This window comes from Anneissia japonica, unplaced genomic scaffold (genome assembly GCF_011630105.1).
Source record: "Anneissia japonica isolate Jap-2015-1 unplaced genomic scaffold, ASM1163010v1 scaffold1489_len2284818_cov182, whole genome shotgun sequence".
Taxonomy (NCBI): Eukaryota; Metazoa; Echinodermata; class Crinoidea; order Comatulida; family Comatulidae; genus Anneissia; species Anneissia japonica.
This window is the reverse complement of record NW_022698455.1, coordinates 218932-236672: the sequence shown is the minus strand read 5'-3', so window position 1 is coordinate 236672 and position 17741 is coordinate 218932. Positions and strand designations below refer to the sequence as shown.

Here is a 17741-nt window from a genome sequence, read left to right as displayed (position 1 = left end):
TATTCCCATAATCCTGTTTTCAAGGCGTGTGTCATATGAGAAAGTAATTTAGGCCAAAACTTCTGATTGCCAAGTAATAAGCAATGGCGAATGCGTATACAATTTCAGACGAAGAAAAAGTAAGTTTATAATAATATTATTTTAATGTAGGATTTAAGTCGACGTTTATTGTTATTTCAGCGTTAATATTACTGTATGAATGTGTGTATGAATTGAAAAACTGCGACGAGTTGAACAAGTGTGAAGGCCCGGTTGTTCACTTCCTGTTTCTCATCGGGACTGCACAGACAGAATGCGATCAAGATCGGTGCATCGCCACCGTCAGTCGTCTGCTTGCTCAAGAAGACCAAGCCTACCTTCAATCTTAGCCTCTTTGCAGCTCTACTGGCTAAATTATTCTAGCAATAAGAATTATTGCAATCAATACACATATTACTACCAAGAAGGTAGTATAAATATACAAAGTCTCTTAGTTACCAACCTGAGAGATTTGAAATACGTGACCACCAGTTAGCTGGGGTTGGGGGGTTGGCTGGGGGACACCAGGACCTCTGCCGTGGTCCACTGGCCGAGCCCTGGTGTGGGTCCTGGCTTCAGTCACAATCAACAATTTGTGACAATGAACACGCAAGACCGCACACACCTCTCAGATTCAACTATGATGTGCGTGTTTGGCTGAGTTGACTTGCTTGGTTGGTTAGAAAAGAGAGATTTTCTTGGCAATTTGATTCTGGAACGATAACCAAAGCCCGTCACCATTTTCATATTTTTAATAAAACCAATTTCTTCTAATTTTAAATAGATTTTCCCCCTGAATTTGTGATAATTCGTTATCACGCTTAGACTTGTGCTAAATGCGGGACAAATTTATGATCACGCATATGTTTCTGCAAAATGCGTGTTTCATCCAAAATCACTTTAAAATGCGGGACCGTCCCACACTATGCAAGACGGTTGGTAACTATGAAGTCTGCTGCAGTAAAAGTAGCCTACGTAGCCTAGGCCTATACCATACTAGGCCTACATGTAATATATATACAGTATATATATTGCAAAATAAAATTATAACTTGTGTATCCAATGTCTAACCATATTGACTTTCCATTGACTTGAAATAGACATAACATTCCATTTGGTAGCCAAAGTATGCAGATTATTTGTTTTTAAGACTAAATGGAAACAAATGTTGGTGTATCCTTTCTCTCTATTGTCTACCTTGGTATCAGAAAAAAGGATGACTAAAATCTTGTTTTTTCTGAAAGCCACTCCACGCAAATAATAATTGAATGTAGTTGATTAGGCCAAATAAAACTAATTGCTAGTTTTCATCTCCTTGCCCTCATGAAATTTTAGAGCCTCATGATAAAATTTCCTCACCTATTTGCTATTTTAAAAAAAACCCATTATTTTATTTTGAAAATATTATTACAAAGGTTCATTATTACTTTTATAAAACAATTTTTATAATTTACTAGGTATATACAGTAGGATAGTAAATAGCAAATAATAAATACACTCACCTAAAATTTATATCAAATCCTAACAATAATTTTATTTGGCCTTATAAAGGTATGATTAATTGAATATAAATGATGATGAAATAATATTAAATTCCAGTGATAATAAAATATCATCATCATTTTCAAAACACACACAAAGCAAATCTTTCTTATTTGTATTTTAGAAATAAGCCTACTGTTCGACTACAGCAAGATTAATTATTATTGCTCTATTGACAGTAACTATTAATTTAATTTTGTTTACATTTTCTTGTTTTTTAGACTCGAATTGTAAAGAACTTCATTAAATATGCCCCACCTGGTGAATTTAATGAAGTTTTTAATGGTAAGTATTTTTTTTTTCTTGATTTGTCATTATTGTGAATATTTCCTTTCAGACATCTGTTAATATTGACTTAGAAGAAATTATTGTTTACTGTATGATACCCTTTTCACACTGAATAACAAGTTGTATCCAAGTTTGTGTAGTGTCAAAGCATATTCATGTAAAATATCACAGGGGATGACTGTGATATTTCGGTGGAAGGGGGATTGAAAAACAGGCTTCCTCGAGGCCTGTTTTTTCTTCCGAGATGTCCCAAGTTATTGAGTTCGCATACGTTCTTACTGCCATCAGACAATGGAAAACAAAATACTGCTATTTTACATCATTTGGAATTACTGTGTGTGTGTTAAACGAAGAAAATATCTTGGGAGATCAAAGTTGTTCAACTTGTCACTAATTGTTGAAAGCTAAATTTCTGTAACTTAGTGTGAAAAGGATATAAGAAGTTAGAAGTACATTCACTAATGATTTTAAGAATCAATTTACTGTTATATGAGCCTGAGCCTATCACAGTTGTAACCACTAAGATTTACATTGGTTTTGCAGACATGCCAACCACTCCAATTTCGGCGGAGTTACTCCGTTTATTAAAGCAAAACTCCGCACTCGGAATTTGGTTTGAAAAACTCTGCTTTTTTACGCATTTTGGCCAACTGAAATAAATCGTGCATTTCCGAATAAAAATAATAATCCTATGATTTAGATATGAACAAGACCACTTAATTTCGTCCTGAAAAAGCGCTCTGAACTGTATACGAAACAGTAATTCGCGCTCTACAGACTACTGATTTCGAAAAAAAAAAAACCAATTTCATTGACCAAATCGATGTCAGAGTTGCACTCTGAATACGAAAAATTAATTCGTGCTCCACGGCCTACCGATTTAAAAAAATAAATTTCATTGGCCAAATTGATGTCAGAGTTGCACTGCACTCTGAACTGTATAGTGATCCATGGTCTACTGATTTTGTAACAACAATAGTCTAGTAACTAAGTAAAGCACGATTTCAAAAATGGAGTCCGATAAGAGCGATATGGATGTAGGCCTAAGCAGTACCTCCAAAAAAAGAAGCTAAAACACACGCAAACATGCAAGTTAATAACGAAAAGTATCCTGTCAGTTTGAAATCAAAAGTACTGTAGGTGATGCCTACAGTGCGCTCGTTGTGTTTGGTGTGGTGTTGATTTTCGGCCTAGCCCTAGGGCCTAGTCTTGCATGGCGATATTGCTGTTGTGAGTAAAAACAGTTACATTTTTTACAATCCGATCACATTGGTACAATGTCTTAGGAATACTCCTCTCACATTGCCAAAACTCCGCTCAGAGGTTTTTATCAGACTCCTCTTGTTGGTCTTGTATGGGTTGGCATGTCTGGTTTTGTGCAACTAAAAATTTAGGAAGCTACTTTGCATCTGTTAACAAATGTTTTTGCACCCTTTATATTCACAAGTGTGAAGATAACCTGGTGGTTTTGGTAGAATTTTTTTGATAAACTTGTATGTCATTAACATACGACCTGTCTAGAATTTTGTCATGTATGATACTATGAATCACATATTACATTTGCATTATTTAACCTGAAGTCATTTGTTTTCTTAATGCTTTCTTCCAGATGTAAGGATCCTTTTGGATAATGATAAACTGCTTAAGGAGAAAGGAGCTGAGTAAGTACAATTGCATTCAGATAAGGTCTAAAAACAGTTGTTTGTTTGCCCTTCACTGCCGCCCTATTTTTTCGAATGTTTTTTACAAAAATTTTAATTTAAGGAAATACAAGGATATAAGGAAACATAAGGAGGAAAATCAACTTGTTTAGTATCAAATCTAATCCAAATCGGGGACTGTTTTTTTGCAGTTAAATATATTATTAATGTTACCAATAGAGTGCACTGTTTACTTTTGTTTTCTTATTTAGCAAAATGGTATTGCTGAAACTCCCTGGTCAATATATATCTATATATATATCGTGATAAATTTTTAATAAATAAATTTTAAAAAAGCATCGAGGTGGAGGAGAAAATAAAACATAAAATTTTTTTTATTGATGTACAGTTGAACTTGCCTAAGTCGAATCCAAAATGGTATTGAAAAATTGTTTGACTTTGATAAACTTTGACTTACAGATTGTTAATTGCTGGAAAATAATAATAATAATATGTGATTTGTATATAGCGCCTCCCGTTGAAACCAACCTCGAGGCACAACAATTTGGCATGTAAAATGAGATTGACTTAAAAATTATTGAAGTTAGGTGAAGTCGATTTTAACTGCATAAAAAAAAGTGTGAGGTTAAAAAAAAATTAATGCTATTTACAGAGCAAGCATGAGCGAACCCACTTGCCCGATGCCCGGGACAAGTGTTTTTTACGTTTGCACAAGAATTTTAGGGACCACTTATTCGTGGACAAGCACTTTTAGAATAGGCTACTTCACCAATGCTTTCATAGTACTTATAAAAAGTCTGACTCTGGACAGTACGCAGCATACAGTATCTTATTAACAAATTGTCGGCGCACAAAGAGATATCAAACAGAAAACCGACTATGCCGTTGTTACGGACCGCACTGTGTGCACCAACTTAGAGTCGCCAACACTCACACGATTTATTGTTAGTTTAAAAGAAAAAATGTAGGCCTACTCAATATAAAATTGTTATTTTCTGCAGTAAAGATTGATAATTAATTCTTAATTGTTAGATGTTAGCCAGCTCTGTGGTATGTGTACATATTAAACCTACAGCAAGTACATATTTTCACACAATATCAAACTTGTTAGCCATCAGCCATCTAGGCCTGCTGCACATGGTCTGTTTACAATATAAATTCGCACTGGCCTACTGTAATCTATAAATACCAGACATATTTAAAGACTTTGGGCGCACAGCCATTAGTTGGGTTGGACGACATGAAATGTCTGGACTTCAAGACTAGTAATTACTTTCGAGTGAATATGAACAGCAGCTATTAGGCCGATTTCAAAAAAAGCCTAGTCTATTTCGTTTGCATGTGCAGTGGAAGACAGTCTAGACAGACTATAAGAAAGGGTAGTTTAATTAGGATTTGAATTAGTTTGTTTGTAGCATCTGCAAAAATAGAAAAATACATTTGAAGTTAGTATAAGAGTTGATTAAGATCTGCAAAAGGGTACAAATATACAATATGACAACTCCCCCCACCCCCAAATAATGTCATAAAACACAGTCCTCTCAACATGTGACTGAGAACTCGTATATCGTGGGAATCAACCAACGCCTGAGAAATGTTTACTTGCCAATGCAGTTGTCATGACAATGGCTTTTAAACACACAATAAAAAAAACGATCAACACACTCCTACATACATAGAATATTATTAACAATGTTTATTTTATTTGAATTTCTCCATATTATACATTATTAAAATTCTTGCAAATTAAAAAAAGAAAGAAAAACATTTTTGCGTGATCAATGCACTATGCATGTAGGCCTATTAATGTTGTAGGGCCAAAGCAAAATTACTTTACTTTTGTGTTATTTTTTTATGATTATTGCGCAGTAATATTGGGACAAGTAAAATTATCTTCCGGACAAGTGCATTTTTCAAAGGTACTTTTCCAGGGACAAGTGAAAAATATGAAAATCCCTCATGCCTGCAGAGAAATGTGCATGATAAATGCTTTAAATTAATTTAAACTAAGAAAGATAGATTTATCATTTTCAGGGATTTCAAAGCGGCGGCGGGCGTAATAACTATAGATAAAAATTATTTTTTTACTTAAATTTCCAAGCAATCCACAGAGGGTGCATTAATTGGGTAATTTTTTTTTTAATCACCGTTATCGTATAAAAAGAGGCTTGCCTTATTTTGTCACCCACATCACAAGTTCACACAATGAAATTAGAATGTGTTAGCTTGTAAGAACCAAAAATTGCATCAAAATAAACCAGTATTGGTTTTCTTGAAATTTTCTATTCTTTACAACACAAAACGTTGTAACAACAACAGCACATAATTTTAACACGCTTTTTTGTTTTCACGAACTAACACAATCTACCTTTATTGTGTGGGGGTTTGTGATTTGAGTGACAATATATTTACTATTTTACTTTCTTTTAGAGCGTTCGCACACCAGAACAAGGAACAATTCACTCCATGCAAATTAGAGGGTCAAGAACATGAGGTAGGTCAAGTCAATGACCTTTCCTTCTTTGATTTATTTAAAACATTATATATTTTAACTAAATAAAAATACAAATATTTTATTTTACTCATGTTTACAATTGCAATTGTTAAAGTGATTTAGCAGGTTTCAGTTGATAATAATTGATCTTCCTGAATGTCAATCAAACTTTCTTTGATTTGCTTTCAAAACATTTTAAATTTAATTGTTACATAATTAAATAAAGTCGTATTTTTCACTCTCAAACAATTAAGTCAGTGATATAGTAAATTTCAAGTGAATGGTAATGGACCTATATATGGAGTGTCCATAAAACTTCACAACTAACCAATCAGTAGGAGGTCAGGAACGTGTACATTTCCCACAAGCACTCATGTTGTCTCAAAAACGCTCTTGTGTGTGCACGTTTACACCAGGCCTACCAACTTGGTTTGCCATGTGGAAGTAGTTTTGCGCAGTGGGAATACCGTAAAACATCGAATTAAAGCCCAGTGGGCTTAATCTCGAGATGAAGACCATCTCGAATTGAACCCCCTCTTTAGTTTGCAAAATTAGCCTCGAAAAGAAGCCCATGAGCTGCTTTTCAAGACAGCATAGGCTTCTTTTCAAGATAGTACAGTACATAAACTTTACATGAATTTCAGAAAACAAAATAAACTAAATACAAGCTTGGTTTATACAGTAGTTTAAGTGATTTAATGCCAGTTAAATACACTCCATGATATAGGTTGATGTTACAGGGGCCTTATTTATTGCTTTATAATACAAATTCACAAAGTTTACAGCATTAATTTTGAAAAGAAGCCCCCCTCCTTACTTAAGCTTGTGGTCCCAGTGACAACGGAAAACAAAACTCTTTTAACCTAAAGGAAAGGCACTATATGAATATCAAATAACAAATAAATAAAACAAAAACACTTTAATGTTTTTCTACATACAGTTACTATATATTTTAACTGTATCATGGTTGTTCATGTATTATTTTTATGGGTAGGTACTGATCACAGAATTTGGTGACATGAGGAACAATAATAGGTTCTTTGATCCTTCGTCTAAAACAACCTTCAAATATGACCACCTGAAGAAAGAGGCATCAAATATAGAAGCAGCACAGAACATCGACCAGACGGCAGAGAAGTGGCGAAGTGCTCTCGAAACTGCATTTAGGACATATATACAGGCTCATTACCAAAATGGAGTTTGTACTGTAAGTTGGCCATTTTGTATCTATTTTCTGTTATTTAAAAGTATATTTATTCGAGTAATGATGATATATGAGCACCATAATAAAGGTATGAGTGATTCTTATTGACATACAAATACTGTATATATCTCTATACCTCAGTTGGTCAGATTAAAATAATATTTTTAAACACAGAAGAGGTGCGCAGCCTATCTTTTCATTCTATCAGGCTGATATTTTTGCAAACTATGTTTATTATTTGTGTAGTAGTAGTAGTATTGCTACTGTACTATGTTTCAGAATTGGAAAGAACTAAATATTTATATGTCTCAATAATTCGATGAGATTATGATTGTGAGGTTAAATTTCACGATATTTCAGTTGCAGAAGAAAGCTGAATTGATACAATATTTAACATGAAAATTATAACAAATGCAATGCGTAAAAAATTCACATTAATATGGTACAGAATCAGAATAAAAAAAAACTTTTAAGTGTTTACATTAAAATGATATGAAAACAATGCTCAAAAGTCTCATTAAAATGGCATAAGGCCAAGTAAAATTTATTGTTAGTTTTCCGTTGGGTATTAGAAATTGTTTTCCGGTGAGGGGCTTATTATTTTGCTATTTGCTATTTTGTTGACAAGCAAAAGACTGGTCAACAATACACCGAGTTTATTAAAAAGAAGCACGAAAATTAACATTGTATGGTATAGTTGTCTATCAATCCAGGCACTAATTTCACAATCATCGAGTGTTTGATCGAAAGCAATTTTGGTTTCATTGAGTAGTAAAAGAAATCCATGAGGCCCACGAATTGATGGGGGTGGAGTTGTGAAACCAGGAATTAATTTTATTTGGCCTATAAGAATATTATTGCTATTGAAGCATAGTTTCTTATAGCTGTACAAACTACAGTACTCTACAGTGTATGTACTTTTGATGTGTCCAATTGCTCATAGTATTAGCATATTGTTTAACGATTTATTGACATGATCCAAAGTCTATAAAAGGTCATTTTTGAAGGTCACCCAGACATTTTAGGATATGATCTAAGTTATTGACAGGCCGTAGCTTATATAGTTCCAATTGTGTACCATAAATGATGTCCTTATATAGAATGTGTTGATATTCACTCAGCTTTGCATTGTAATTTGCACCTAACATTGCTAGGAATTCCTAAATATATAATGAAGTAGAGAATTGCAAGTTTGTAAGATGCTCATTGGAATAATTTTGCCTTTTTGGGACTTTTTGATTATTGGAAATTTCTAGAAATTATATTTTGTTAACATTAGGCAAGTCTTGTTTTTTAAAAGCCTTGTAAATTATATTTTTCCTAGGTAAGACAAGACTTTTTTATGCCTTTTTTCGCATACTTATGTTTTTTGAGATCATCGTTGGTGGGCGGAATAAAAATAAAAATTATACTTTGTTTTCTTATTTAGCAAATAGTTTAGCCAAAAACATCCAGACGGATTAGCAAATAAAAATAAAATATTTTTGGTGAATTTAAAATGGGATGGTTAAATGCTTCAAATTTATATAATTAAAAGGAAATATAAATATCTTACCTTTGGAGATTTCAAGGCAGCGGAGGACGTAATAAAAATAAAGAAAAACTTTTTTTTTTTTTTCTGAAATTTCCATTTTTTCGTGGCGGTGAGTGCGCTCATTGGCCAAAAATAAAGTTCTATTTTTTAATATTTGAAATCATCAATATTAGCATTCGAGAAGTTTGTTAGTCTGTCCTAATTGGTGGGGACTTGTGTAGTGTATATAATGCATTGTGTCTATGCCATGATATCACAAAATAAAAAATTAAAAAAACCATTAATTTTAAAACTGTCAGTTCCATAGGACTCTATAACTCTTTCAGGAACAGAGATAAAGCAGAAAAAGATCTTCAGGAGGGTGGACAAATAAATATAATTTTGTTTTGTCATTATGCAAAATGGTTCTAATTTCTCTCAATATATTCTGGGTGAATAGAGTAATACTAAAATATAAAAAATATTAGAAGGATGCCATTTAGGCCCATGCTCAAGATCCTATCACATGACTAAATACTGTGATGTAAACAGTTCTATAATCAAATAGAGAAATGATTAGTATTGATCATGAGTAAATTTCCCGTCTGATTAAAATTGAAACGGTACAGGGTTTGGTCTATAGGAGCTTGTGCTTCTTACAGGTCATGCCCTTTGTAGAAGAAGCCTTTAATGCTGAAAGTGTACATCATTAGCCATAGGTCAATACATAACACCAGCTGTATGAAATTGATAATAAGATTGAAAATTGTTAATCTTATTATGGCAAGTAAAGAATATAAGATTTCGTATAGATTCCAATGGCGGCACCATGATTAAAATAAATAAAAAGATTATTTTTAATAAACAGATAAATTGACCTGACTACAGGATCAATGGGGCTTTTTCATTAAAGACTTTTTATTAAACAATAGGAATAGAGCAATATGAAGCAGTCATTGTGTCTCTCAAGTAGTCATTGTGTCCCCTTTTGTTTGACTGGTTAAATGCCATATTAGGACATTTTTCTTAGTTATCTACTTGAAAAAATTTGCTTCATTAATCATGTCAAAATGGCAGTTAGAGACCATGCACCATTATCAGGAATGTACTGTAGTTTTGGTGGGTGGAGGTGGGTGGGACCACCCAGCCTTAAAGTTTTCCACCCAGTCTAAAGCTAATTTCATGGCCCTCCACCCACCCTTATTAACCCACTTTTCTATCCTTAAAATCCATTCTTATTATTTAGAGTTTGCCAATGTTTTCACCTACCCACCCTTAAAAATGTCTTATCACTCACCCTTATTTTCCTAGAACTATAACCCTGCATTAAGGAAAGTGGTGCAGGACAATTTTGTGTAACAAAAATCATCAAACTGTGTACTAAACACATGAAAAAGAATTAATTATTTTATATATATTGTTTGTTTCATTATAATGGGCAATTTATATTTAATAATATAATTTGTTTTCATTACAAAGCCTCTATAAATTGGGCCAATCTCTGTAGCAGAAACTATTACCTATTACAATACAATACAATACAAATCCTTCTTTATTCTGGAATGGTCTTTTAATACGATTGATGTATTGGTCTGCGAAGACGTCCACATTATAGTAAAAATATAAATTAAAATTACAAAGAACAAGGAAATTAAAAGAGGAAAAAAAAATTAAGTATAAGCACAAATGAAAGTTAAATTTTTAGAAAATCAACTTAATTAATAGATTGGTAATGGTTACAAACATCTACTAATGTATATTAATATACTGTATATGTGACAAAGACAAGCCAAACCAGTCACTCGTCGCAAAAATCGATTTTGAGTTATTAATACATTGTTAGAGAGTATTAAAAATAATAGCTATAAAATGGTAAAAAAATCATTCAAATCGGACATTTCCTTATGAAGTTACAAGTGTTTAAACATAGAGCTGTTTAAAGAACAATATACTGTATGAGTAATAAGCCTTCAAAGTTTATGATTTCAGGCATTTCTCATTTAGAAACGATCATTAAATCCTTAAAAAGTGTTGTTTTAACATTAAAAATGTATAGATATGTAAAGGTTAGTTTAGTATAATAAAATAGATTTTTTAAAATTTGACATTCCAGCATATTTTTGGCCATTTTCTCTGAAACACTATTTGCGACGAGTGAATGGTTTAGCTTGTCTTTGCCATATATATTTGTTCTGTTTAACTTGTGACCTTTGCTTTCTATCCAAATATTTATAAATTATTATAGTTTGTATGTTTTATGGTTGTGCATATTTATATTTTATGAGTTACATGATGAATGAGCATGATTTATAAGTGTTTTGCTGAATGATCTAGATGTACTAAACAGGTGTTTAGATTACTGATTTACAAAAACAAGTACATAATATAAACAGAAAATGAAACCTCTATGGGGTTGTTAAATACAGAGCTGTTTTATGGTAAAATCAGAATGGAATATCAGCCCCTGTAATGTTGTATGGTTTCTAGGTAAAATGTAGTGCAATTACTATTAGATTATTCAATTTTCAACCCTTTCTAGTCTGTACCAGTGCCATTGAATTAGGCTGCAGCCGTTCTGTGTAATAATATGCTCTTTTCCTAGGCACAGCCATTAAATTTTTGCTCTGATTTCCAACTCAATACTTCAGAAGTGTAGTTAATTTACTACTGTACTGAGGGCAGCAGAACACAGAAATGATTTATAATGTACCTGTTTAACATCTCCCAGTTACTACGTACACCTCCGTCCAAACAGGGTTCATAAATTGAGAAAGTTTGTAATTTGGAGAGTCCGAATTTTCATAGCATTATGGTGGTGAGTGTAGGCCTAATCCTAATCCTACATAGTACTGTACACAGGGCTACAGTAGGTAGGCCTTGCCATCATGCGAGTTTGTCATGAAATATGATTTGGGTTTTACTGTTTTCTGCAACGAAATATTACTGTACAGAAGCCTAAATTATCTGTACCTCACTGTGAAATATTCATATTAAGTGATTTCCGAATGAAAACAAACAATCTCTTCATAGCAATTGTGATTTAGTTTACTAACTAGATAGCCATTAGAATAGTGCCCCCAATGAACAAAGTGTTGGATTCTCTATTTATTTTACAGTACGCTACTGTACTTATAGCTACTTCAACAAGAATGCACAGCTGTAAATGAAATATATTCCATGCTATAATTGATGGTTAATTAGGGCATCACCATGATGCTCTTTGACTAGAATATTAAAAAATAAAACAGCATACAGTCTTTCAAGACTTGGTTATAATATTTTCTTCCACAAAGGGGAATTGTGTACTACTGTTGGGCTGGAGTACAAGTAGTCAAACCAGTGATGAAAATAAACCTTGTGTACATGTTGAAATGATTGTCCATTTTTTTGTTTGTTTCTAGGTTTATGGTGAAAGCTCTGGCAGTGACATCGTTCTAACTGTATGTCTAGAACACCACCTGTTTCAACCATTCAATTTTTGGTATGTTCTTTTTTATTGCATTATCATTTAATCAAGTTCATTTTACGGACAAGTACCATAATTCAAATTTGTTGATATGCTTACTTTTTGTAGTTGATTTAACATCCTCCTTCACTCTCACTTGAATGCCCAGTAGACTGTCATTTGTCTGTCAGTTGAAATCCTCTAACAAACGTTCTCCAAGTAGCACAATGGACTGTCATTAGTCTGTCAGTTGAAACCCTCTAGCAAACGTACTCCAAGCAGCACAATACTGTCATTAGTCTGTCAGTTGACGAACGTTCTCTAAGTAGCACAGTAAACGACATCATTAGTCTGTCAGTTGAAACCCTCTTACAAACATTCTCCAGGTAGCACAGTAGACTATCATTAGTCTATCAGTTTAAATCCTCTAACAAATGTTCTCCAAGTAGCACAATATAAAATCATTCGTCTGTCAGTTGAAACCTTCTAACAAACGTTCTCCAAGTAGCACAGTTGACTATCATTAGTCTGTCAGTTGAAACCCTCTAACAAACGTTTGCCAAGCAGCACAGAACTGTCATTAGTCTGTCAGTTGAAATCCTCTAACAAACGTTTGCCAAGCAGCACAGAACTGTCATTAGTCTGTCAGTTGAAACCCTCTAACAAACGTTTGCCAAGCAGCACAGAACTGTCATTAGTCTGTCAGTTGAAATCCTCTAACAAACGTTCTCCAAGTAGCACAGTAGACTTAATGTTAATAAAACCAACTATATGATTTTTAGAAATAGATATAGTATTACCGTACTTGCAAGGACCTTAATATTGCTATTGATGGTAATAATATTTTGCGTGTTACTAGCTGCAAATTTCTTGATTTAATAATGGATGAATGTTTAACTTGAAATCAACATACAACTTACATTGCAAATTTAGTTTCAAAATATTCTGGTATTCTCTTCAGACTAAAGCCATTCTTACATGTTAATGTTTTATCATCTTTTTGTAAGACTTTAGTTTTTCTTCATATCCAATTATTGTAATTTGATTTGGGCTGATCTTAATAATTGTTGTTAACTGTTTATCGCAAGTAAAAGCACATAATGCGTCTATGTACAAATTCACAATTCCATGAACATTCACCACCATGATTTGCCAGTCTTAATAATTTAACTGTGTATTACATTCATAAAGTTGTCTAAAGGTGTTTTTATGTATAAATTTAAAAATAATTTATTACCAGTTAATTTTTCAAATTTTTTGTTGGTCATCCTTCCATTGTTCAGTACAGGTACATGAAATTATGGAAGTTTTTGGAAAATAAACTGAAACTCTAACAAACTTTCTCCAAGTATCCATTAGTTTGTTAGTTAAAATCCTCTAACAAATGTTCTCCAATATCTTAAAGCCAGGCTCCGGAAGAAAAAAAAGTTGTTTCTACAGCTGATTTATCTAAGACATTGAATGGATGTTTGATGAAAAACTTGAACGTTGAATGGGATACATGTTTTTGAATATTTTTTTAATGATATATTAGTAAATATTTGACTATTTTTCTTTGACCATCAGGAATGGACGATGGAGATCCCAGTGGTCAGTTAAATTTAATCCCAGCAAGGGATCAGGTGAAGCCAAAGGACTATTCAAAGCACAGGTACACTACTATGAGGATGGAAATGTCCAGCTGGTCAGCCATAAGGAGGTCAAGAAAGAACTTGTAGTCACAGTAAGTAAATTCCTGCCTAGCCACTAGGGCCCATAGGTAATGGAGTTCATCCCCAGTTTCTGTAGCATAAAGCAAATGAGAGTGTAATGCTCTCCCTGGACCATGGAAGGTCTGGGGGATTCCCCATTGGGGAGAAAAACCATGATTCATCAGGGAAATAAACCCCCCCCCCCCGGACCAGGGGTGGTACCAGCGGGTGGCCAGGGGCTCCCCATTGGGGAGAAAAACCACGATTCATCAGGGAAATAAAATGTGTATTTTCTACATATTGGTAGATTCTAAAATCGATTAAATAAGCCTTTGAAACCTCTAAATTGTCATATTCCCAATCCCCAACGGAATACTTTCTATAGGATTTAAATAACTCACGGCCACACCCACTTTTTTCGTCAGAGACATCCTCCCCGCTTGTCAGCAAAGTTGGACTCCCGTTGGGCAAATCCTGGCACCACTCCTTCACCAAGACGCTGGTCCACTGCAGGTTACCCATTATACGGCTGTGTAGTATGTAGATAAAGTGCCTTGCCCAAAGGATTGAACCCCGCTCTCAACGTTGAGAAACCAAAACATTTCCACTGCGCCAAACCGCTTTAACAAATACAATTGTTTTTAGAAAGTACTCAATAAATCCTGTGGGTTCATGCTACTATGAGTTCCTTAAACCATCATTTCATAGCCCTAGAATTCTTTAGGTCTCTATACTTTTGCTCTCTATACTGGATACATAATCAACTACTCCTCTGTTCACTGGAAAGTATTTCCAGTGGACAGAGAAAAAATTTGCCACACTATTGTTTTTTTACTCCCTTTTTCTGCTTGAACTTCCTGCTTTCTAAGTTCATTTTTACCTTTGTAATGAACATAGCTTTAATATCTCCCACTTTGCCCATAACTTACATATCTTCCCATGAATAAATTTAATTTCCATACCCTAACACTCTTATTATAATATTTATTGAAATTGATTGTTCTGCTTCTTTGATTAAAATAGATTTAATGGTGATAGTATTAATATATATCAGCCCATATTTACTTTTGTATCAGTGGTAATGTAATAAATCTCAAATTTACAGACTCCAATGGGCTTCGAAACGCCGCTGCAGGATTTATAACATTCACAAAATGTCGCTCTCAGTGATTCCCGCATTAAGTTCAAAATCTTGCTTCTTACTTTCAAAGCACTTCCGTTTAAGCAACCTATCTATATTCATCAGCTTACTTATATTTATGTTACTGATGCTTTGTAAATTCTACTCTTACTATTATTACAGTATTATTAGTAAAAACTTGTTTCTTGAATGTTGTTGCAAGGCTAAATAGAATAACACTTATATAATTAATTTGCAGGACCCAGTAGGCACTGCCAAGGAGTGTGTGAAGATCATTGAGCAAGAAGAAACATTCTACCAGAAGTCCTTAAGCGAGAACTACATCCAGATGTCGGACACCACCTTCAAGGCCCTCCGACGGCAACTACCAGTCACAAGAACAAAGATTGACTGGAATAAAATTGCGGGCTACAAAATTGGTCAAGCTCTTAAGAGTGATGGCGTTTAGGGAAAAAAAATAGTTGTTATAAGCATGTTAATTATTATTTCTTGTTTTTTTCCAATCGTCCCTACAATAGAAAATAAAATGAGTAAAGACTGGAGATGAAAGATTAGTTTGGATTTGGTCGAAAGGGATTCCGACGTTGAGATAAAATTTTCCCATAGATGATTATCTTAATGGAATATTAACTTAATATGTATAAACCGAATCATCTTTTCCAATCATTAACATTTGGCTTATCTTTGTTCATAGACAATTATCATATTGTATCATCGCACAATTATTCATTGCCTGTTCGAAATCGGATGAGCAGCAGGTAAATTCATGTTTATTTAACATGAGGAATCCTTAATGACACAATTTTTAACTTTGCTTTGATCAGTTAAAGGACTTATTTTATCTATTTTCTGGTCAGTTGGCACATGCTCACCAATCATCTTATTACTTACGTCATTTATTTTCTATTCAGGTGTATCCTACACAAATTGTTAATTGATGTTATGTATAAGGAATTACTGTAATCACATTAGAGTAGGATTTTTGAAAATAATTCCTGGAGACCAAAACCAATACACAAATCAAGTTGCTCAGCTCATTCCTCCTCACTGTCAAATTGTATGTGACAAGTACATGTGATTTGCCCATATATGGATATGATAAATATGACATCGTTACACCCTAATATAGATGTGATATGACATCATCGTGCCCTTGTATGGGCAATCAACATACATTTTTCATTTGGTACTGTGGATTGAGCTTCATGGAGGTCAAGTAATAATTGATGCTTAAAGAACCCTGGTGTGGGGGATGCTTTGTACGGGAAACACTTGAAATGGCGATAAAGTTCATCAAAACCATAGAGCATAAAATGATGGACTAACATTAAAAAAAGCTTTTTCAATGGATCATATATGTACATGCTTAATTATTGTTATTTTGTTACAAATGTACTATTAAATCTTTACAATGTGTAGAGCGCCTTCTGGAGGCTTTCTTTTGTTATTAAAAAAATTATATTCACGTTTAGATATTGAGGCAGAGGTGAAAGCAATTATTATGAATTTGTTTCTTTATTAATTTTTGTTCGTTTATTGCTGTTCTTTAATTAGATCATATGTGTAGAAGTATGAGATCCTTAATCATAAGGGAAATGTAGACAAATTTTTATGCTTGTATTTGTTTACTGGCAATGTTGTATAAACAGCAGCAGCCATTATAGTCTGTTCCTACGAAGATCATCATTAAACTAATAAGATAAAGTTGAATAAATTTTTATAACACTATAGAATTGTTCTCACTGGTGTGATTGTTATGAGTTTCTTAATTCCTTCCAACTATTGACCACTGTAAAAACCTGTTTAGAATCTGCATTTTTTTTCTTGAGAATACAGTACATGCATTTCAGGACATCTTGAACTATCTGCCAATGCTCTATACCTTCTTTACTTGGACATGGCACTTACAAACCTTGTTTATTTGTGCCATATAAATCGACCTATTATTATTTATAAAACGAATTAATGTTGTTAGTGCCATCTAGTTTGTATACATGAGATGCAAGACTGTAGATGAAGAATGTTAGTAAGAAGAGGGCTACAGAGCCCACCCACAAATAGTGTAAATATCATTTTTAATATATGAAACACATTTATGGGTGTATGTGTAAGTTTGGTTCTTAAGCGCGAGAGAGACACAGAATGTGTGAGACTTCGATGTAATATGACAAAATGATGACAAGTTGGAAATTGTTTTGAAGAGTTTGTTAAAGGTAGTCCGAAGAGGATTCACCACTGTGACCCTTATTTTGTTTTTAAAAGAGCAGTCACATGATGAAAGAAGCAGGAGGGACGAATTTGACAAAGACGTGGCTTAGGTCTTTTAGAAAGTGTGGTATTAATGTAGACCTGCATTTATGGTTTAGAATTCGAAAAATTAAAAGTAAACATCAAAGGGCTGGGGTGGAGTATTCCATTGTTGCTGATGATGAAGAGGTCAATGAAGAAATTATATTTGAAAAACTATTGTACTAACAACTTTTGCTTTATAGTGCCTGCTTTTTGATTGTCAAGAAGTAATGTTGTCATCAGCATGCTTTGATGATGATAATTGAAAAAGTTTTTTTCATACAGAATTACATGTTGAAAATACCTTATATTGTTTTTATAATAAAATTCAGTATTTGAAAAGAATCCCCCTCTTCATTTGCACTAAGAGTAAAAAACTGCAAGAGGTCCGACTGCCCTTATTTTGTATACAGGCAATGGAACGTTGGAAAGTACTCCCACAAAGGGGTGTGTCC

The 17741-nt window shown here is 33.5% G+C and overlaps 1 protein-coding gene across 1 annotated transcript; it reads left to right on the top strand.

Moving 5' to 3' along the window:
• The first annotated feature begins 18 nt into the window (after positions 1-18).
• Positions 19-16727, top strand: LOC117102544 (F-actin-capping protein subunit alpha-1-like). The gene is made up of 8 exons (XM_033242827.1): positions 19-119; positions 1782-1845; positions 3458-3509; positions 5940-6003; positions 6998-7210; positions 12122-12201; positions 13732-13888; positions 15236-16727. Exons 1-8 carry the CDS (start codon positions 84-86, stop codon positions 15443-15445), a joined length of 876 nt encoding a protein of 291 aa, XP_033098718.1. The 5' UTR covers positions 19-83; the 3' UTR covers positions 15446-16727.
• Positions 16728-17741: the final 1014 nt, after the last annotated feature.